The sequence below is a fragment of the Trypanosoma conorhini genome (genome assembly GCF_003719485.1).
Source record: "Trypanosoma conorhini strain 025E chromosome Unknown Tco_14.4_contig_00344, whole genome shotgun sequence".
NCBI lineage: Eukaryota > Euglenozoa > Kinetoplastea > Trypanosomatida > Trypanosomatidae > Trypanosoma > Trypanosoma conorhini.
In genome coordinates, this window is record NW_021704435.1 from 1 (window position 1) to 19,554 (window position 19,554).

Consider the following 19,554-nt stretch of genomic DNA (forward strand, 5'->3'; position numbering starts at 1 on the left):
GCGGATTTGGCCAAGCTGCAGTTCGAGGCACCGCGGGTGGATTTGGGCAACCGGCCGCAGGAGCAGCAGGGTTTGGTCAACCAACCAGCGGATTCGGTCAGCAGCCAGGCGGCTTTGGTCAGGCGGCTCAGGGAACTGCTGGCGCATTTGGTCAATCAGCTGCAACTGGCAGCTTTGGTCAGACGGCGGGTGGTGGCACATCGTTTGGCGCGCCTGCCGGCGGATTTGGTGGCTTTGGTCGGACTGCAGTGGCAAATACGACGACGTCAGCCTCAAACCTTTCCTCCAACGCTATGCCGTTCCTTAACCTACCTGACTTTGCAGAGAAGCCGTACGGGAATGTGTTGCTTTTTGCCCCTGATGAAGAGCCGAAGAAGCCCGTGGCGGCTGCTCCCTCAGCCGCAAGTGGTTCTACTGCTGCGATACTTCCTGCATCAATGTCGCGATATCAGCAGAAGATGAGAATTGGGGCCACAGCACCTGATGCAAGTGCCAGCCTTAAGCAACAGTCTGCCTCATTTTCAGTCAATGGTCTCTCACAGGTTGCCCTACGTGATCTGATCAGTGCCCCCAAGGTAAGTTTGGGGTTGCCGGATGCTGAGAGCGGCGTTGTCGCTCCGGCGACTTCCGAAGCCTTACTGGGTGCAACTGAGCTAACTAGCCCCGTGGATGCGTCCCATGTACCGGTTTGCTCAAACAGTGACTATATTCTGGATCCCCCTCTGGAGGTTCTAAAGGGCTTCACTGTGCAACAGTTGCAAACTGTACACGATTTCAGTGTTTACCGGCGAGATGGGAAATGTTCTGTACGCTTTCTTGAGCCTGTGAATCTTGTTCGCTGCGACGTTTCTGAAGTCGTCGCCCTTCGTTCCAATGGGGAGGTGGAGTTTTATCCGGGGGTTAGTGCGCCCCCTCCGCTCGGCCATGGGGTTCACGTAGCTGCGCGGGTGACAGTCAACGGGGTCGTTGCGACGACCGCAGAGGAGCTCCGTGAGCGCTGCCGCAGAGACGGCGTCGTGTTCGACTCCTACAACGTGGAAACGGGAAGGTGGGTGTACACCACCAACGTGGATGCCGATGCGGTGGCCGATGCAACCGTGGAGCCGGATGACGAGTTTGTGCCAGAAATTGACCGCGTTTCCGCCTGCGGGGACTCCTCGGACGGCGCAGTACACACACCAGCCCCGCTGGAAACGAGTGGTTGGTCGCGTCCGGCGACGCCTACGCCGGTTCCTCCGCATTTGAAGCCGGCGGTCCCTGCTTCCCTCGCCCAACTCCCCACGCGGGCAGCTCAGTCATCTACTTTGCCACGGCGGACGCGAGAAGTGACTGTGCGTGCGCCAGTAACCTTTCCCACTGTGTGCGAGAGGACTGAAGCATCCATGGATTTTCAACTACCGTATGAGCTTCCTGATACGACTGAGGTCCCACTCCGTGAACGAAAGGGTGCGCTAGTGATTAGGGGCCCTCGGACAGATAAGCAGGATCCAGTCTATGTTGTGCGAAAGGAGGAATCAAAGCTGTACGAGATGAACGGAAGCCTTGTTTCACAAAGCACCATGGGAAGCCTGGGCCGAAGCTTTCGGTGTGGCTGGTGCCTCTCAGGGAGTGTCGCGGTTCCCACCTTTGCCTGGCTTCGTGACGGAACCGAAGACCAGCGGATGCGGCAGGAGGTGCCTGGAGCAAAGGTTTCCATTGTGAACCCCTTTTTTGCTCACGCCACGAGTAAGCATTACTTGCAGAGCTGCGCCATCTCGCTACTTCGGACAGTCTGCCGATACCTTCACTTTGTTGAGGGGACATCGGACAAGGAAGACCGGTATCCGTTTCTTGCTGTAAATTTGTGCCGTCAAAGCAGTAGTGCCTCACTGTCAACGGAGAAGCTACGAGAGCTTGTTGTCGCCATTGACGCAGTGAGGGCTGAGCGGCTTTCCCCGGTGGAGGTGTCAACGGCGCTGCAGGCGAAAACCATCCTGGGTCTTCTTGACGCCCTGTATGGGCTTCCAGAGTCCGACAAGGCGGAGGACAACGCCCTCGCCGAGAAGCGCTACCTCACGCAGCTGCGGCGGAGGAACCTCAATGCTTGGCTCAGGGACGAGTTGGGCTTCATGGATACCTGGACGGAGAAGGCAGTGGAGATGAATTCCACGCAAAAGCTGCTTCTTAAGTTGCTTTGTCACAAATTGCGGGACGCGGCCCTCATTGCAAAGGAGGCGGGGAGCACGGACCTCTTCCGTGTGCTGGGGATATGCGGCGATGGAAATCAGTTTGGCAGTTACGTGACAACGGCTGATACAACGCAACTCAACGCGGAGCCTAGCGTCCGGGATCGCGTTGTCGCCCTGCTCTCTGGCGTCGTTGAGCCTTTTGTTTCTCATCCACGCTACGAGCGGTCGAAAAGCGGGGAGGTTGTCGCCATGATTCCATCGAACGCGACGTGGAAGCAGCTACTTGGCGTCTTTGCCTTTTATGGGTGTACACCAGACACTCCCGCGGAGGACATCATCGGCGCCTTCCTGGAACGTCTCCGGACACCCTCCGCTCGCCAAGAGAACGCGTACCCTCCATACGCGGAGTACGTTGCGCCTGAGATGCTGCACACGGCCCGCGGGCAGGATTTCATCGCCCGCGGAGACGAGTTGCAGGACGCCGCACTGAGTCTCTTGGAGGGCTTTACGTTGGGCACCGCCCCCGCCGCAAGTGCCTTGCACCCACACGCCTCCAGCTACTGCGCGACGGACTACCTGTCCCCGTTCCTCATCCTCCTCGCCGTCCGTGCGCTGAAGCTGCAGCGGCCCGATACGTACCGCGACGCCGAAACGAAGGCCCTCCTGGGTTTCACGGCGGCACTCGAGTTTCTTGAAGATGCATGGTTCTGGGCCCTGCTGCCGCTGCATATGATAGAGGACCTGAATTGCCGTTCGCTTGCGGTGAAGCATTTTCTTCGCCGAAACGCGTATCGACACAAAAACGGCAGTTACGGGGACAACGCCGACTTTAAGCGTCTGGTGGGGCTGTTTAAGGTACAAGAGTCGCTGCTGCAGCCGGAGGCGCCGCCGCAGGAGGTGGCCGTCGAGCAACCCGTGAATGCCCCCAGCATTCGCACCCTCACCTCCCTCTGCGATGCGCTTGAGCGGTTTGGCCGGGGCTTCAGCAAGGAATAGATTTGTTTGTAACTAGAACCAACCCCACGTAAGCCAAAGAGAAGAAGAAAGAAAAAAGAAAAAAAAAGGAGGGACGGAACAAGAAAAGTAATAGCGAGGAAAGAAAAGGAATGAAGGCGAGGGAGAGGAACGAGCTGCAATTCATCATCTAAGAGATAACTGTGGATGCACGCAGGTCAATGGCAGAGAAGCCCCGCGGCGGCGAAGCGGGGGGTCGCGATATTTTTAATTGGGCTTGGGGATTACTGCGTCGTCGCTGACGCAGATGACGATGACGACTACGCTGGCGCGAAGAAGAGGCGAAGTCCCTGTTTGTTTGTTTGTTTCGTGTGTTTTTTTCTCTCTGTCACTGTGTGTGTGTGTTCCCCCACCTCCTCTTTTGCTTTTTGTCCCCGCAACTGATCTGTTGATTGACGCGCGCTCCGGCTTTTCTGTTTCTCCGTTTTGTTTTTGCGTTTTGTTTCTCTCTTCCTCGTGGTGGGCGCTGTGAGGGGGACGAGGAAAGGAGTAAAGCACATTTAGAGGGACAGAGAAAAAAAAAAACGCCCGCACACGAACTGCGGCGGAACTCAGAAAGAGGAACGAGTATTGGGATCAGTGACGTGGTCCTCGTTGCCCGTTAGTTGCGCGGCAAGAAACCGTATAAACAAAAAAAGGAACAAAAAAACGACACCAACCATCCACCACAATCCCCACCTCACACACAAACACACACACACAAGTGTTACATAAAAGGGCGCTAGAGAAATGCGTTTTTTTCGCGTACCTTGCTTCTCGTTGCGGTATCAGGGCAGCGGACGAATCGAGGATGTTCACCTCTTCATGACGTGCCTGTACCAACTCTGGTATTACAGAGGGCCATGGAACTGCTGTTTGGCCTCCCTAGTAGACTTCCTCAATAGCCTTGTTCTATTCTCTGTGGTATTTTTCCTTGCCCTGATGTTTGATTGGTCTGCTGCGCTTAACTGTGATGAGGTGAGCTGCGGGAACGTGAAGTTGGTGCACGGCGTTCGATGGCCGACGATTTTTGGCGCCAATCACATGTTGCTGGCGTTAATATTGCTACTTTCCTCCGCCATTACGGCTTTCTACGAGTTTCTAAGGTTTGTGGAGACGTGTCGGCTGCAGAGCGAGCTCTACGGCATGCTGCGTGGCTTTGTTGACTGCGGCTACCTCACACCCGTGCATCGCCTGCTGCATAGGTGGCGAAGCATTCGTGCAGGTGCACAGGGGCACGAAGAAATTGGCCTCACGGGTGACTCCCACTTTGTGGGAGATCTGAGCTGGGGACGATTTTTGGATATCGTTTGTGAGCGGGTGCAAAACGATCGCGACTTTGGTATTCTGGCACACCAGGAGTTTGACAGTCTTCGCGCGGTTCAGGCGCTGATGGTGTACGACAACTATTTTATAGCGCTCCACGAGCACGGCGTCCTTGAGAAGGGCACATTAAAGTACGTGGATAACGATCTTCTCAAGATTATCATTTCTGGGATGTTTGACGAATTCAATACACTCAAGGATGGGAAGAACCAACTGGCACTGGTTCGGTGGCAGGTTCTCAAGTGTCTTGTCTGCTACGTTTTGCTGTACCCCTTTGTTGTGACGCTCTCACTGCTGCGCGTGCTCGTCAAAAACGCCGCCATCATGCGCTCGGATTGGGGGAATTACATGACAATGTACTGGAGCAACCACGCACAGTGGACCTTTCGCCTGTACAACGAGGTTCCACATTTTCTGTCCGCGCGACTGTCGGCGGGGAGAGAGATAGCGGCAGGCATGGTATTGCAGTTACAGCCGTATTCTAGTGCTGAACGCTTCATCCGTAGAACGGCCTCGACAATCGTCTTTGTCACGTTGTTACTCTCTTTCCTGAATGCGCCCCTCTTCATTTCAGGAAGTATTGGGGGAATCCCGTTTGTTTGGTGGCTTTCCATCGCACTTGTGGCCTTTACTGTCTGCATGGAGAGGTTTCCTGCGCAACGGGAGTACAATTACGTGGTGGACCTTGACAAGCTTATTGTGAAGCTACACTACAGGGAGGAGGAGTGGTTTTACTCAGGGGAACGCTTCTACAAGGCGTTGACACGGGATTTTCTGAAAAGCCGGTTTTCTGTGATTTTTGCGGATTTAGCGCACACCTTTTTTATGCCGATCATTCTCCTCGGTGTGTTGTTTGACGGAAGCATCGCGGAGCTCGTAAATGGGGTGTTTAACGAGTCTGTGACGGTGGACGGGCTGGGTTCGGTGTCAAGAGGGTCTGCCTTTGAGTTGCAGTGCGGCGGCGGCGGCGGCGACGACGCGCCTGCGGCCGGCCTCAATGAAAAGAGTGCCAAATCCATCGCAAGTTTTTCCGCTATTTACGCTGGTTGGTCGGAGAAACGGATGCGGACGACGGAGGAGGAGGAGTTAAAAATGACGGAGTCCGGCGGCGCCTCCACCGCAACGCTGAACCGTTTGGTGAGAAACTTGCATGAGCAGGTCAATGCGCAGAGGCTCCCGGACCAACTACGGGACTCGGCTTGCTTTTCCTCTGCTTTTCGTGCGTACCCCACAAATGAGGGATTTCTTCAATCGACGTTGTGGGAGCAAAGCAACGCCCACGAGCGGGAGCAGATGTTCGTCTCGCAGGTTATGAGTACAATTCTTCCTGAGTTGTCCTGCCCGGGGCAACCATCATCCCGGTTTTCCTCGCACCGGATGAACAGAGAAGGTGTGTCAGGCGAATCCGCTCTGTTTCAAACGATGCGCACCGTAGGTGGACCGGCCTATCGGAGCTCGGACGTCTAGCGCTGTGGGCCTCACTAGTGGGACCTGTCTTGAGCAGTTTATTTCCGCTGCTGCTTTGTCTGTTTTTCTTTCTTCCTTTTTGTGCGTGCCGCGTTGTGCCCCAACTGGCTGTCGACGCGTATCTGCGTTTTGAGTTATGGATAAATGTGTAGTTGTTGCCCACACGAGTGATATGCATGGGGGGATCAATGTTCACCCCTCGTTTTGTGTGTGTATGTGTGTCCGTGTGCGTTCTGGTTTTTTTTTTTTTTGTCAGCTGCGGTTTGTTTCTCCGTACGACAATTATTTGCAGAATTTGCTTTTTTTTATTTCTGTTTCGTTGTTATGTGTGTGAGTCTTTTTTTTTTTTTCTCGTCCGGCGTTGCACGGAGCCTCGGCATTCCGGGCTTCGAGTCTGCAGGAATGTGGAAGTGGCGCGGCGCTGCGCTCTCCGCGGTGCGCGCATGGCGGCTTCTTGTCGTTGTTGTTGTTGTTGTTCTCGTGCTACTTATTTACTTTTTTGCTTCTTTGTTCCATCGCTGTTATTCCTCTTTTTTTTTGTGTGTTGCGTTCGAAGTGTTTTCCTGCGTCCCGCCCCCCCCCTTCCCCCGTTTGCCTCGGGGGCGCCGATGCAGCCGTTGGAGGCGCAGCTCGACGCTCTCTGGGAGGAGAGCCGGCTGAAGCGGCGGGCGAAGGTGGATGAGCTCAACACGTCGCTCGTGCAGCGCGTGCGCGACGACGTCGAGGCGACGCTGCGGAATGTGCAGTCGTCCCTCGCGAGTGCGCAGCCGGAGATGGAGAGGCAAATTGACCGGCTGCTTCACATGATAGACGAGTTGGCCGCGGGGGTTGACATGTGGCAGCAAAAGGCCATGAGCTCCATGGACTCCATTGCGAAGGAGCAACGGGCGCTTGGGGGCATGGTGCAGGAGGTCTCTATTCGAACCGCGGCGCGAAAGGAGGACATGTTGAAGCGGCAGAAGCAACGCTCAGAGGAAGTGCGTGAGATATGCCTGGAGCGCTTTAAGGAGGTGGCGTTGAAGCTGTGACCATCGCACCACATTGCCGCCTACTTGCAAGCGCACATCAACCATAGAAGACGTACAGGGGAGGTGGCCAAAAGAAATATGCGTATTCTCGGCGTATATGTGCGCCTCTTTTATTTTATTTATTATTATTTTTTTTTCCCCCGCCTCACCCATCCACTTTTACGTCTATGCATGTGTAACTGCGTGTAGTTATGCCCCTCTGCTGGGGACTGCTTGCGCACCTCTCAGCATTTTGCGGCTGGCTTTATTATTATTATTATTTCTCTCTTCAGCTCTCTCTCTCTCTCTCTCTCCCTCTCTCTCTCTCTACGATTTCTTTTTCGTGCTCCTTCGCGGTGCTTGCGTGGACAACAGTGGAGCGGACCACAGCTAGCAATGTCAGGGATGCATCGCCTTCTCACTGCATCGAGCAGTATTTACAGTTCCCGGGCGTACCGTACATTTACGGGTGCCGGATTTCTCCCACAGCCGTGTCTGCGGGCAGTGGGCCTGCGGCAGGGTGCGTGGCCCGGTTTAGCGTCACAAGCCCGCATAAACTTTGGCGTCTCTCCTGCCTTTGCGAGCGCCATGACTCACACGCGACGGTGGCAGAGTGGCACGGGGGCAACAGACTACTACACGCTTCTTGGGGTGAAGCCGGACGCCTCGGCGGACGAAATCAAGGCGGCGTACAAGAGACTTGCCTTGCAGTACCACCCCGACCGCAACAGTGACCCAGGGGCGGAGGAGATGTTTAAGAGCATTTCGGAGGCGTACCACGTGGTTGGAAACAAACAGCGTCGAAGGGAGTACGACTTGAGTCGTCCCGTCGGCTCCGCCTTTTCAGGCAGAGGCTCGGGGGGCGGGTTCTCGCCCGGGTATTCGCAACAAGGCCCCGCAGCGGGCTACCAACACATGTCGAAGGAAGAGGCGGACCGTCTCTTTCGTGACTTGTTTGGCGGGATGCGGGTGGATCAGATATTTCGCGACCTCGAGGAGGAGATGCGGCGCGGCGGCGTGGGCGGTCGCCAGAGCCGCACATCCTCGGAGTTCAGTGAAAAGGAGCAGGCGTTTCGGCCGTTTTTCCGCGGCGGGTCGACCCGCGTCTACGTCGACGCCCACGGCAATCGCATGGAGGAGCGGGAATTTTACGACCCCCGTGGAACATCGTTCAAGATCCGCACGGTAAGTAGTGAGCAGCCGAACGCCAGCACCAACCAACGGGCGGAGGAGTACTACAATGCCAAGGCGGGGAGCAGCCGGGACGGCAGATTTCACTACGGCAACTCCTCCTTCAACGTGAACCCGCCTGGTGCCACAAACGACTTTGGTCAGGCCCTTTTTGGAGTGCGGACGCACGGGAGGCACCCACTCGTAGCTATGATGATCATTGCTGCGTGGGGAGTTGTCCTTGGCACCCTAATTTTGGGCGTTTTTACCTTCCTCCTCTCTCACCCCGTCTTCACGATGTGTGTGCTGTTTCTTGTGTTTCTTCGGCGACTCCGCTTCTTTTGATCAATGGACGGTGAATCTTATCGCCGCTTTTGTGGGCTCTCTGCGTGGCGGCTCCCGCGCGTGATTGCACCGGGAACGGCAATGTGCCCGTCACATTCCACGCCGCCTCCCCCTGCCCCTCGGTTTCTGTATTTACTGCGCGTGTGCTTCTTTTTTTCTTTTTGTGTGTGTGTGCGAGGCGCGTAACGCCTCCTTTCCGTTTCCCGCACGCGCGCGTTGCGTGGGCCCCGCTGCTGCTGCTGCTGCTGCTGCTGTGGTGTGGGTGGTGGGTGGTGGTTGTACGCATCGAGAAATGCGGCCCCTTGTTGTTGTTGTTGTTGTTGTTGTTGTTGTTGTTGTCGTCGTCTTCATCGTAGTCGCTGTTTGCTGGTTTTCCCGCTCTTGCCCCCCCCCCCCACCACCACTGCAGAAGAAAAACAGACAAACAAAAAAAGAGAAAAAATAAGAAGCGAGGAGAGGGAGCTGGAGGGAGAAGGAGAGATGAACCGCTTTCACGTACTCAGCTCACACGAGGGAAGCAACGGCCCGACGGTGGTGGTTGTGGGCTCCTGCTTCCTGGACTACGTCGCCTTCGTTGACCGCCTTCCGAAGATTGGGGAGACGTTCAAGTCGCGAAGCTTCCACAAGGCCTTTGGCGGCAAAGGCGCCAACCAGGCCGTGGCCGCCGGCAGACTTGGCGCGCGCGTGGCTATGGTGGGTGTCGTGGGCGCCGACGGCGACGGTGACGAATACATTGCGAACTTCAAGCGGAACGGGGTGGACACCACTAACGTGTACCGGAAGCAGGGCGAGGCGACAGGGCTGGCAATGATTTTTGTGGACGCCAATACATCAAACAATGAAATTGTGATTAACCCCAACGCGACCTATGCAATGACCGTCGACTTCCTACGTCGCCAATCGGACAACTATAATCGGTTCCTTCCCAAGAGTTGTCGCTTCCTCATCTGCCAGAATGAAATTCCTTTAGAAACGACTCTTGATGTACTGCGCGAGGCGCACAAGCGTGGCATCTACACCGTTTTCAACTCCGCCCCGGCCCCCTCGCCGGAGGAGGTGGAGATTGTTAAGCCTTTTATGCAGCACGTCTCACTCTTCTGCCCGAACGAGGTGGAGGCGGCCATGATCACGGGGCTGGAGGTAACCGATGGGGCTTCCGCCGCAAAGGCCGCCAGGGCCCTCCAGGCACTTGGCGTGCGGGACGTCGTCATCACCCTTGGCGCACAGGGTTATGTCATTTGCGAGGGGGGCTTGGAGCCGGTGCATGTGCCTGGCCGACGCGTCAAGGCGGTGGACACCACCGGCGCCGGCGATTCTTTTGTTGGCTCGATGGTGTACTACCTGTCGAAGGGCAAAACGCTTTCAGAGGCCTGTAAACGGGCGAATGTATGCGCCTCGCTCAGTGTCCAGCGGAGGGGCACGCAGATGTCGTACCCCACAATAAACGAACTTCCTGCCGAAGTTCGGGAGTAACGCGGCCTGTGAGAGGAGAAGGAGGGGGGAGAGGGGGAAAACAAAAACGACATGTAATGGCGAGAGAAGCCTCATGACGAACTTGCAAACAAAAGGCCTGCAAAACGATGAAGCAACTCTATGAATTGTGTCTGGGCACTCCCCCGCGCAGTACCATCATCCTGCGCGGGGAATGTGGCAACCGTGGCTCACGCGCTTCCCAATGCTCTCTGTGCCTGGAGGAGTCTGTCTGCTTTTGCAGGGGATGCGAGGTATTTTCTGGACTGCGCCACGCGCAGCAACAAGCACATGTACCCGGTTAGCAGGCCGTGAGGCCACTCAAAAAAAACGAAAGAAAAGGGCGACATTGGCGCTAATGACAAGAAGGAAAAGCAAACGCGCAAAAAAAGACAAAAACGAAACTAACACCTACACCACACGTTCCACATTGCCACAAGAAGAAGAGGTGCCTACTATAACACTAGAAAAGCGGCCGAATTCAAAAGAGGGGGAACCCGCAGGTTGCGCTTTGTGTTGTTCGTGGGAATTTGCGTTGTTTTTCTTTTCTTTTTTGCTGGACATATCTGGGATTGGGATGGGGAGGCGGGAGTCGGTGAGCTGTGAGTTCCGCAGCAGGATGGCCGCACTGGAGTGAGAAGACAAAATGCCTGTGGCTGTGGGAAGAAGTAGTAGCGGCTCTGAAAGCCAAGCATATATATATATACAACTGGTTTGGAAAAGGGGGAAAAAACGAACGGGACTGCGGGTTTTTTTGTAGGCGCGTATATTTATTTATTTGTAAATGCATCTGCCTCAAGGGGAGCGAGAGAGAAGAAGAGGTGCTGGGGCCTCTGCTATGCGGCCTGCTGTAAGGAATCGCTTGCTCGCCATCTCTTTTTCCGTGCAGGTGCGTGTGAGTCGTGAATTCTGCTGCGTCTTTGTCGTTGTTGTTGTTGCCTGCGCGGCTCCCACAAGCTGAGGGTAGAGATCGTTGCGGCGCCGCGTGGAGGCTGCGGCGGCGAAGAAAAGGGAGGGTCTGCCGGCACTTGCTTCCCGCACACACACACACACACACAAAGAAGGAAGGAAAACATAAAAGGCGGTGGCGTGGGAGGGAAACGACGGTCGGCGAAGACAAACACCGGCGTGCGCAGAACTCCCTCACCACCGCATCGGCGGAGGCGGCCAACTCACGCCCACCCACGCGCAGAGAGGCGGCGGCGCGCAGTAAGTAGCGCAAAGGGAGACGCACCACGGCGGTAGAGCGAAAACAAAAAAAGGAAGAGAGCGTCATGACAGAGGTGTACAAGGAGGAGACGCTGGTGTCAAGCTACCCAGCCTCGCCAAGGCCGCGGCGGCAACCCATGGCGTCGCTCTCAACCAACCAGCGCTCGTACTCGAGGATGAGCTCGAAGGGAATCTTTGGTGATGAGTCGCCGCTGCTGCTTTCGCCGCTTCCAAAGTACCCGAACCGCCGCCGGAGCATCACGTTTGCCGACGAGACCGAGGCAACAGTGCGGGAGGAGCGACCACATTACACAGTGTCTGAGGCCAGCAATACGCCAGGTGGAACTCCGTCGGAAAGTCCTTCTAGGCGACCCATTATAAAACCGGCGTCGAGAGCCTTGCCCGGCGCCGATGCTGCGACCTCCGCCGTTGACGCGAGCCAGCGCCATGACACCACGACGCATGCGCCGGTAGTATTCGCGAGGTCCCCGACACCAAAGCGAGGACGTTCCAACAGTCGACAGCGTCGGAACGCGCGTCGACAGCAGGCTGAGCTGCACCACGGTTTTTATGATGATAGCTTTGTAGAGGAGTACGTTCTCAAGGCGAAGCAGGAGATTGCGGGGGAGGAAGAAGAGAGGCGGGTGGAGGAAAAATTGAGGCAGCAGGAAAAGGAGCGCGCGGCGGCCGAGATGAGGGCGGCTCAGGCAACCGTCAAGATAAACGCGCTGCAGCAAGCCAAGGAGTACCTTCTTGCCACGGCGAATGCTCGGTGTGTGTCTCCGGCGTGCTCAAGCGTTGAGCCCCGGGAGAGCGGCACTGCCGCGCGGCCGCGCCATCACGCCTCGAAGCGGGAGCTCGATCTTATTCAGCAACTGGACGATGAGATAGAGGCTGCGGAGGAGATCGCACAGCGGCGGCGGCAGCGGCCACCTGCGCCTGTCAAGCATTCCATGCCGTTAGTGACGCAGCTGGACGAGGCGGAGGAGACGGGCTTGCATAAGCGTCTTCGGCAATCCACCTCGAAAAAGGGCGGTCGCTCCCAACCTGTGCAAGTAAATGGCCAGATCGACACTGACGAGGACGGCGATCCGGCGGAGGAGAAAAACCGCATGAATAAACTGAAGCGGGCCAAGCTAGAACGCATCGTCGCTCGTGTGATTGAGCAGCAGGCAAAGCGGCGTCATGGAAAACGCAGCGTGGTGGTCATTGACTGGGACGGCGCCGAGTCAGACGAGCTCCTCTCGGACGACGCTGAGGGGGAGCGAGGGAGGAGGGAAAGCGAGGACGCAGCGGCGTCGCAGACGCGCGTGGTGGCACGGAGCCGCAGGGAGACGGTGTCGAAAAGGCCCAGCGAAGCCGCTCCTACTTTGGCGACTGCACCCTCTGCCGCATCTACGGCATTGGGGCAGCAGAAACCAGCTTCGGCTGTCCTCCATGTATCGGTGCGTGCGCCTTCAACGCGAAAAAGAAATGCCACCAGCGCGAGCCTTGCGCCAGAGTTGGGGGAGGACTCGCTTCTGCTGGAAGAGGACCAGCCGGTCCTGCTCCGCCGTCCCACGGCCAGGCGGCGCGTGCCGACTCGCTCCATCTCGTGCGTGTCTACTGAGGCGGGGGATGACGCTGTGTTTGAGCCAGCGGTGGATGTCTCGCGCAAACCACCGCGGCGGGCTCCCGCCCCGAAGGCGACGCGACGGGGCCGCAAGCCACCGGCTTCTGCGACGGTGCCGGCCCTGGCGCCCCATCTTCCGCCTTCCTCTGTTTCGCCTTCGCTGGCTGCGGTACACGGTTCCCGCAGCTTCGCATCCGCCCGACAGGGCTCGCCTGGGAACATCGAGCCGATGGCAGCTCCGCTGCCGCAGCCCGTCACTTCACGCCGTCGCGGCCGCACCGCGTCGGCAGCTGCGAGGCCACCGGCACCGGCGTTTCCATCCGATGACCCGATGGCTGTGTTCTTCGGCGCGAGCTTCCCCAGCCCCTCCAAGTTTGAGGAAATGGTGTTGGCTGCGGGTGGTATCCCGGACACGCGAAGGGTGGGGCGCGGGCAGCCCAGACAACCGGCACTTGTTCTGCCTGACTCCATTTCGCGCCGTCGTTGATGCAATTGGAAGGCGTTCGACCGTTGAAAAGAAAACAAAAGAAAAAAAACGGCCGCAGCAGCAAGTGGAGGGGAGGGGAGTGGGGGAGAAGACGATAAAAAATAATAAAAAAAATATGCAACTTCCGAGGCGTGTCTGCAGCAAACCCGCACGCGTGCGCCTGTGGCGGCTTCTTGCATTTCTGTTGCATCATTTTTGCGACGCTGCCGCAACTTCTCCCCTCTGGCTGCAGCACCGTTTTCCGGCGGTCACACGCACACCTATATATATATATATATATGCATGTACATATATATATCTATCTGTCTATCTATATAATATTAGAAGCACAAAACGGGAGCTAGATCGTTAGTACTTTTTTTTTTTTTACTTCTGGGGCGGGCTTTGGGTTTGTGAACTCCATCCTTCCCTCCCCCTCCGTTTTCCACTCATTTCTTTGTGTTTTACACCGTCGCACGCATCCCGGCGTGTGTGTGTGTGTGGGTAGGAGACGCGATCTGCCGCGTTTCCCCGTAGCCTTCTTTCTTGCCGCTGTTTTCTCAAACCCAGAGAGGCTTCTGCGAGCACTCCGCCCCCCGACTCCTCCTGCCGCTCGCACGTGTCGGGGCAACGACCCGCCCCAGGTAGACTGACACCGCACGCGATAAAAATACGAAATACCCCCTGCAAAGACGAGAAGAAGAAGTTTGCGAGACACTGGGCGACGACAAGTTGAATGGTGAGGCATATCAACATGGCAAAAAGAAAAAAAGAAGGGGTAAAAAAATAAATAAATAAACATGCATACACACGCAACAACAACAAACGAGAGGAAAAGATGTCTCAACACTTTGGACTCCATTGGGGGAAGCTGTTTACGCGATGAGCGGAGAGGGCGTGGTGCGAGAAGCAACCTGTGAAGGTGCTGCTGGTGGCATCTGGGAGGCAGGAGGAAGGAACTTGTGCGTGTATGATTATATATATATATATATACATAGCTTTGGTATTGCACCTAGATGATAGAAGAATTTGCTCGCATGCATTATTTGTTTTCCCTTTACTATCAGTGAAATGATAATTGCATGGGGGAAGCTTTGTACAGAAGGCGTCTTCATGACTTTTTAGTCTTTTTTTTGCTGTTGTTATTTGTTGAATCTGTTTTTTTTTTGCGGGTTGTCTTTCGTGGAATAAATGATGTTCTGTGCAGGACCTCGTTTTTTTCCCCCCTCGCTTTTGTCTAAAGCAGTGGAAAGGTAAAAAGGCGAGCCGCGATGTCGGCGCCGCAGCCGTTGACACTGCTGGTGCCAACGCAGCTGCAGTCTCTTGTTCTGGACGGTGGGACTGAGATTGTGGTGGAGACGCGGCCAGGCGAGCAGAGGCGTTTTTTCCTGCGCGTCTTTGACGAGGCAGAGCGGAAGGAGGTGGTGCGTGCGCACGCGGCCTGCAGCAAGATACATGAACGGATGCTGGCGGACCTGAACTGGGCACGGGCAACACTATGGAACGATGCGCGTCTCCAGCAGTACCTCTACAGTCAGGATTGGATGACGTGGCCCTCGCTCCCAGAGCTGTCGAGCATGGTGGATCTCGTGCGCTCGGCGAAGGAAACAGACGAGGTCCCTGACTTTGCGGGTGCAAATGCACTGAAAAAGGCTTTGGACATCGTTGCGATGGAGTTGACCTATCCTGGCCTCCACACCCTAAAGGAAGAGCCTCTTGCAGGGCCGATGGTGGCGTTTGCCACGACGAGGGCCGACGATTGTGTGGTGGGGGACAAGATGCATGCATTGCTGGGCGGTGACGTGGAACAGCGCCTTGGAAGTTCTGCGTGGGTGTTGGAGCTCAAAACCCCCTCCTTGACGCCTGATGAGGCTGCGCGTCTCCCGCTGACGACACGTGTGCGAGAAGAGTGTTTGCGGGTTATGCAGCCTGGCCTGGGCGCCGTTGCGGACTCCGGGGCGTCGTGGAGAGCCGTGTTGGAAGCCCACCGTCGTTGCAGAGAAGAACTTGGCCTGGGCCTTTTCTGCAGCATACCAGAAGCGTTGCTGCAGTTTGGTATGACGCCGATACACTTGGCGAAGGCCATGTGTGAGGCGGCGGAGCAGGGTCACCGCGTCCGTCTGCGGGTTGGCATTTACGTGACTGTTGTGCAACGAACGGGGGTGTATGCCGTGACGCGGGTTCCCTGTCAGGGCGTGGGCGCAAGCGATCCGTTGGAGCTTACGTCAGCCTTTGAGCAAATAACGGGGCAGCGCTACGACGTCTGCGAGGCAACTGGTCTCTTGCTACACGTGGCGGAGGGAGAGACGCTGGAGGAGGCGCTTCGTTTGCGTTTTCTGAGCCCGCTTGCGACCCCGCACGAGGTGGCGGGGAACACGCCACTCACCCCCGCGATGCAGCTGACGCGCGTTGTGGTGCGGCACAACCCCTTTGCTCTGCTGCACGGCCCGCGGGTGGTGGGCACGTTTCCGGAGAACGCCGCCGTGCGCGGGGCGTTGTCGGAGCTGCTCTTTTCGCGTGAGGGTTCTGCGCCGGCTGCCGCGCCTGCACCCGTCGAGCGGGGCACGGCGGCGACGGCAACGCTGGCCTCCTCCACACTCACCGGGGAGCAGCTCCGCCGCGCTTTGGATGAGGCGGTGTTTAACACGCTGTCTCTGGAGCCCATGAAGAAGACGGCGCTGAGTGCGCACGGCAACATGGCGAGGTTCCGGGGTCTGGCAAATTTCGAGGCTCTCCTGAAGGACTCACTAAGGCGGAATGCCGAGTACCGGGGGAGCAAATACCACTTGCGGGGGTGACGATCAACAGAGCCGTGTTTGTGCGTTGTTGTTTCTTGTTGTCGCCTGCGCGCCTTTTCTGCCCCCGCGGTTGCGCCATGCCGCCAGTCCTTCTCCACTTCACACTTTTCTTAGACGGCTGCGTCGTTTGACGAGCTTCGCAGCGCCCACCGGGTTGTGTTATCTTCCTGCGCTGGATTCGGGCTTATTGCATGCTGCTTTTTTCTTCTTTCTTTTTTTTTCTTTTTTCCTCGCCTTTTAATTTCCGCTCCCGCACGCGGTTCTTGGCACGCTGGGCCGGCGAACAGCAACGAGAGCTCGAGCGCGCAGAGCCCGGTGGGGAAGCCCCTGCGCAGCGCGGCGACGGGAAACAGAGAGCGAGGCGGGATGGGGAAGGGCGCGCGGTCGAAGCGCAGCGTGCGCGGCCCGGCGAAGCGGCAGCACGCCCCGAAGCACCGGGCCGCGGAGGTGGACCCCGCCCTCGTCGAGTTGTACCGCAGCACCCGACAGCCGGTGAAGAAGAGCCAACTCTTTGAGCAGCTGCGGGAGCAAACGAAGGACGCCAAGCGGGTCCGCCGCGAGGCGCGGGAGAAGGAGCGGAGGCAGTTGAAGGAGAACGCCCCGGCGAAGGCGATCCCAAAGACGAAGGAGCGCCTGCGTCGCCCGGACGCCACAATAGTTGCGGACACGAACGACGCCGAGATCGTGCGTGACGAGGCCGATGACGAGTTTGCCGCCTTCTACCGGGAGGGTCGAAAGCCGGTCATCCTTATCACGACCGGCGAGCGCCCCTGCTTCCGCAGCAAGCAGTTTGTGAAGGAGGCGCTGTGGCTGTTTCCAAACTCCACCTACCGCCCCCGCAAGGACTACACCCTGAAGGAAATTACGCAGTTTTGCATCAACCGGGGGTTCACCGACCTCGTCGTCGTCACGGACCGGCTGAAGGAGCCGCACAACCTCATCATCTCACACCTGCCGGAGGGGCCCACGGCGACGTTCCGCGTGTCAAACTTCATGACGCACGCGCAGCTGAAGGACCCCGCCCCGCGCACGGAGCACTACCCCGAGCTCATCTTTAAGAACTTTGATACCCGCCTCGGGCGCCGCATCCACCGCATGTTAGAGTGCCTCTTCCCCGCAACACGGGACTACGCTGGCCGCGCGGTGGCGACGTTTCACAACCAACGCGATTACATTTTTATGCGCACGCACCGTTACATATTTGATAGTCTAGAGGCTGTACGCATCCAGGAGATGGGACCCCGGTTTACGCTGCGGCTGCTCTCCCTGCAGTCTGGCACCTTTGACACGCAGTTTGGGGAGTACGAGTGGTTCCGCAAGAAGGAACATGACGCAGACAAGCTCGAGTGGTACATCTGACGCGTGAGCGTGTTCTTCCCCCCTCCCCCTGTTTTGTTGTTGTTGTTTATTGGCGCGGAGCTTCAATCGTGTAACACTCTGGATGGGGCGGGAGCAGCGAGGACGCACGCACACGAGGCTCAGTATATATATATATATATATACGTTCTCCCGCCCCCTCACACACAGACACATGACAGAAAGAGCAGCACCTGCGTGGGGAGGGAGGGAGGAAGGGGGGCATTTCGACTAACCGTCTGTTGTACAAACAACAGCTATGAAAAGAAGAGAGTTTAAAAGAGGAAAAGTATCACTTGTCACTGTGACACCGAAATACATCTAAAGTCATGCTTAACTGTTGGTCACCGCTTTTCCTCTGCCTCTTTGTGTGTTCACAAGCACCTGCTAGGTTTTCCTCTCTCTCGGATTGTGTTGTGTTCTTCCTTTTCTTTCCTTTTATTTTCTGTCACGCGCTTTATTATTACTTACTACTATTATCATTTTCTTCCTTGTAGAGACGGGGCCTTGGCGCGTCGGGCGGGCTCTCGCCCTGTTTCTGTCTCTCTTCCTCTCGCCTTCATGACGTCACTGAATAAAGTGCGAGCCGTCGTGGAGCAGCTTGCCGTCATCAACCCGTACACAAACGCGAAGAGTCTGCCCGAAGTTCCTCGTCCTGAAGAATGCTCCATTCCGCGTCAACTGCCTTCGCTGCAGCAGCTGCCGTACGTGCAAAATGTTCTCAACACGCTCTCCTACAACTTCCTTCCACAGACCTTTTTTTGCCTGGAGAAGCGCCGATCGCTGGATAGTATACTGGTGACCTCCAAGGAAATACTCGCAGAGGCGCTTCCAATACGTTGTCTGGAGGCCACCTTTGTGGGTCTCTACCTCACACACGGAATGAAGGACGTGGACCGCATCCCGCTCTCCTTTAAGTCTCGCGCAAAAGGAAGAAAGTACCATCACATTGTGCTTGTCATTCGCTGTGACGGCTTCTACGGGGCGCTGGGCCTTAGTCGCAAATCGACGCTGATGCACAAGCCGGTGGTGTACCGTAGCCTCTTCGACCTTGTCATGGAGTACAAGCGCCAGTACGAGGCCATCGGTCACCAGCTTTTGGATTTTAAATTGGGCCTCTGTGTGAGCCATGAAATGCGCTCACGGAAGGCGCCGTGCTGGCGCTACATTGCGGTAAGCTTCACAAAATCAAGTGCACTGGCGCCGGTTGCGTCGCCGCGCTCGAGTAGCGAAACGCCGGCCGGCGAGAGCAGCCAAAAGGCATCGGAGGTAGTGGGCGGCGGCGACGACGACGACGACGACGAGCCGAGGCTGTTGGCGGAGGTTGCGCGGCTGCTGGGGCACTACGCGGAGCTGCTGGCCCCCATGTCGGCTCACTACGAAAAATGCGCCGTCCCTTTTCTCCGAGGGTCGCTGCCGGAGTCATCGCCCACCTATCTGAAGGACCTCCACGAAATGGAGGAGGCGGCGGCGCGCCAGGAGAACAGGCGCCGCTTAGAAGCCGTGCGTTGTGGGCGCTCGCCGTGTCCTTCCGTTGACTTGGACACGAAGAAGCGTGCCGCCTCCCGCTCCGTCTCAAAGAAGCGCATTGAACCCAACTTTACGGCCTCCACCGTCGCGCGTCCGGCCGCCAAAAAACGCACCACAGTACCAAAGAAGGGGACGACGAGAGGCTATAGTACTGCTGAAGGTTCACAGGAAGAGCGACGGCCCTCACCGCATGCGACGCAGAAACAGGAGCTGCAGCAGCTGCCACTAGTCATTGAGCACACACCATCTCTTCTTTCCTCAGACGCTACAAGTGGGAAACTCGATAATAGTGGGAGTAGTACACATCAGGGTGAAAGCAATAGTTGCACCCTCTTCAGAAGAACTGCACTTCCTTTTATTGAAACCAAAACTGGCGAATTCACTTCCTTTGGTGGTTCACACGGTGACGCTTGGGAGCTTTTGTTCCCTCCACGTCAGGAGTTGAAAGGGGTGGATTTTGACGAAATGTTGTAGGCCGTGGCGAACGGAATGGCTGCGTGACAGACGACTGAACAACTCGCTTGAAGACAGAACAAAACAACGATGGAAGGAATTCTCCATTGGGCGTTTTTTTCTTTTTCTTTTTCCTTGATGATGACGATGATGCTTAGCTGTGTTCCATGCATGTTAGTGGTTG

General features: G+C 56.8%; 9 protein-coding genes across 9 annotated transcripts, besides 18 other annotated features; all 9 read left to right on the forward strand.

The window, feature by feature from the left end:
- Positions 1–3,164, forward strand: Tco025E_05683 (putative ATP-dependent RNA helicase; the record flags this gene model as incomplete). The annotated part of the gene is made up of 1 exon (XM_029372576.1): positions 1–3,164. A coding segment is annotated over one exon (3,164 nt), but the record flags the coding sequence as incomplete, so codon positions are not given.
- A 35-nt stretch (positions 3,165–3,199) lies between these two features.
- Positions 3,200–3,270: a sequence feature (A-rich).
- Positions 3,271–3,473: 203 nt separating this feature from the next.
- Positions 3,474–3,528: a microsatellite.
- Positions 3,529–3,592: 64 nt separating this feature from the next.
- Positions 3,593–3,629: a microsatellite.
- A 233-nt stretch (positions 3,630–3,862) lies between these two features.
- Positions 3,863–3,884: a microsatellite.
- Positions 3,885–3,911: 27 nt separating this feature from the next.
- Tco025E_05684 (putative proteasome regulatory non-ATPase subunit) lies at positions 3,912–5,954 on the forward strand (the record flags this gene model as incomplete). Its single annotated transcript, XM_029372577.1, has 1 exon — positions 3,912–5,954. The coding sequence occupies one exon, from the start codon at positions 3,912–3,914 to the stop codon at positions 5,952–5,954; it is 2,043 nt and encodes a 680-aa protein (XP_029227275.1).
- A 205-nt stretch (positions 5,955–6,159) lies between these two features.
- Positions 6,160–6,186: a microsatellite.
- A 376-nt stretch (positions 6,187–6,562) lies between these two features.
- Tco025E_05685 (uncharacterized protein) lies at positions 6,563–6,982 on the forward strand (the record flags this gene model as incomplete). Its single annotated transcript, XM_029372578.1, has 1 exon — positions 6,563–6,982. The coding sequence occupies one exon, from the start codon at positions 6,563–6,565 to the stop codon at positions 6,980–6,982; it is 420 nt and encodes a 139-aa protein (XP_029227276.1).
- Positions 6,983–7,090: 108 nt separating this feature from the next.
- Positions 7,091–7,119: a microsatellite.
- Positions 7,120–7,226: 107 nt separating this feature from the next.
- Positions 7,227–7,243: a microsatellite.
- Positions 7,244–7,254: 11 nt separating this feature from the next.
- Positions 7,255–7,290: a microsatellite.
- Positions 7,291–7,366: 76 nt separating this feature from the next.
- Positions 7,367–8,476, forward strand: Tco025E_05686 (heat shock protein DnaJ; the record flags this gene model as incomplete). The annotated part of the gene is made up of 1 exon (XM_029372579.1): positions 7,367–8,476. One exon carries the CDS (start codon positions 7,367–7,369, stop codon positions 8,474–8,476), a length of 1,110 nt encoding a protein of 369 aa, XP_029227277.1.
- A 229-nt stretch (positions 8,477–8,705) lies between these two features.
- Positions 8,706–8,730: a microsatellite.
- Positions 8,731–8,778: 48 nt separating this feature from the next.
- Positions 8,779–8,815: a microsatellite.
- Positions 8,816–8,956: 141 nt separating this feature from the next.
- Tco025E_05687 (putative adenosine kinase) lies at positions 8,957–9,949 on the forward strand (the record flags this gene model as incomplete). Its single annotated transcript, XM_029372580.1, has 1 exon — positions 8,957–9,949. The coding sequence occupies one exon, from the start codon at positions 8,957–8,959 to the stop codon at positions 9,947–9,949; it is 993 nt and encodes a 330-aa protein (XP_029227278.1).
- A 565-nt stretch (positions 9,950–10,514) lies between these two features.
- Positions 10,515–10,554: a sequence feature (G-rich).
- Positions 10,555–10,984: 430 nt separating this feature from the next.
- Positions 10,985–11,004: a microsatellite.
- A 216-nt stretch (positions 11,005–11,220) lies between these two features.
- Tco025E_05688 (putative mucin-associated surface protein (MASP)) lies at positions 11,221–13,254 on the forward strand (the record flags this gene model as incomplete). The annotated part of the gene is made up of 1 exon (XM_029372581.1): positions 11,221–13,254. One exon carries the CDS (start codon positions 11,221–11,223, stop codon positions 13,252–13,254), a length of 2,034 nt encoding a protein of 677 aa, XP_029227279.1.
- A 261-nt stretch (positions 13,255–13,515) lies between these two features.
- Positions 13,516–13,575: a microsatellite.
- A 633-nt stretch (positions 13,576–14,208) lies between these two features.
- Positions 14,209–14,230: a microsatellite.
- A 274-nt stretch (positions 14,231–14,504) lies between these two features.
- On the forward strand, positions 14,505–16,031 carry Tco025E_05689 (putative amino acid tansporter; the record flags this gene model as incomplete). Its single annotated transcript, XM_029372582.1, has 1 exon — positions 14,505–16,031. The coding sequence occupies one exon, from the start codon at positions 14,505–14,507 to the stop codon at positions 16,029–16,031; it is 1,527 nt and encodes a 508-aa protein (XP_029227280.1).
- A 198-nt stretch (positions 16,032–16,229) lies between these two features.
- Positions 16,230–16,259: a microsatellite.
- Positions 16,260–16,397: 138 nt separating this feature from the next.
- Tco025E_05690 (putative ribosome biogenesis protein) lies at positions 16,398–17,390 on the forward strand (the record flags this gene model as incomplete). Its single annotated transcript, XM_029372583.1, has 1 exon — positions 16,398–17,390. The coding sequence occupies one exon, from the start codon at positions 16,398–16,400 to the stop codon at positions 17,388–17,390; it is 993 nt and encodes a 330-aa protein (XP_029227281.1).
- A 123-nt stretch (positions 17,391–17,513) lies between these two features.
- Positions 17,514–17,533: a microsatellite.
- A 55-nt stretch (positions 17,534–17,588) lies between these two features.
- Positions 17,589–17,610: a microsatellite.
- A 196-nt stretch (positions 17,611–17,806) lies between these two features.
- Positions 17,807–17,834: a microsatellite.
- Positions 17,835–17,948: 114 nt separating this feature from the next.
- Positions 17,949–19,391, forward strand: Tco025E_05691 (vasohibin-1; the record flags this gene model as incomplete). Its single annotated transcript, XM_029372584.1, has 1 exon — positions 17,949–19,391. The coding sequence occupies one exon, from the start codon at positions 17,949–17,951 to the stop codon at positions 19,389–19,391; it is 1,443 nt and encodes a 480-aa protein (XP_029227282.1).
- Positions 19,392–19,554: the final 163 nt, after the last annotated feature.